The sequence below is a fragment of the Pyrgilauda ruficollis genome, unplaced genomic scaffold, assembly GCF_017590135.1.
Source record: "Pyrgilauda ruficollis isolate IOZ18807 unplaced genomic scaffold, ASM1759013v1 scaffold3137, whole genome shotgun sequence".
NCBI classification, from domain to species: domain Eukaryota; kingdom Metazoa; phylum Chordata; class Aves; order Passeriformes; family Passeridae; genus Pyrgilauda; species Pyrgilauda ruficollis.
The window spans coordinates 1-396 of NW_024524531.1; the positions used below are offsets into that span (position 1 = coordinate 1).

Consider the following 396-nt stretch of genomic DNA (forward strand, 5'->3'; position numbering starts at 1 on the left):
GGAAGGCCAAGGCCCTGCTGGATGACATCGTGTCCCGAGGCCGGGGGGGACCCCCGGGACCCTTCCCCGACGCCGCCAACGGGCAGAACGGGACGGTGCAGGAGCTGATGATCCCCGCGGGCAAGGCGGGGCTGGTCATCGGCAAGGGCGGGGAGACCATCAAACAGCTCCAGGTGACCCCCAAAATCCCATCTGGGGGGTTGGGGGTGGGATTTGGGGCAGTTTGGGGGGGATTTGGGGCAGTTTGGCGGGGATTTGGGGGACGGTGCAGGAGCTGATGATCCCCGCGGGCAAGGCGGGGCTGGTCATCGGCAAGGGTGGGGAGACCATCAAACAGCTCCAGGTGACCCCCAAAATCCCGTCTGGGGGGTTGGGGGAGGGTTTGGGGCAGTTTGG

At 66.9% G+C, this 396-nt stretch overlaps 1 protein-coding gene across 1 annotated transcript in view; it reads left to right on the plus strand.

Moving 5' to 3' along the window:
• Positions 1–7: 7 nt before the first annotated feature.
• The window catches only part of LOC121357151 (far upstream element-binding protein 2-like), a gene marked incomplete at its 3' end in the record, with an annotated part of 1,634 nt that continues 1,245 nt past the window's right edge, over positions 8–396 (plus strand). The window contains exon 1 of the mRNA XM_041474204.1: positions 8–173. Within this exon, the coding sequence (XP_041330138.1) occupies positions 108–173 (66 nt within the window). The remainder of the gene's footprint in view (positions 174–396) is intronic.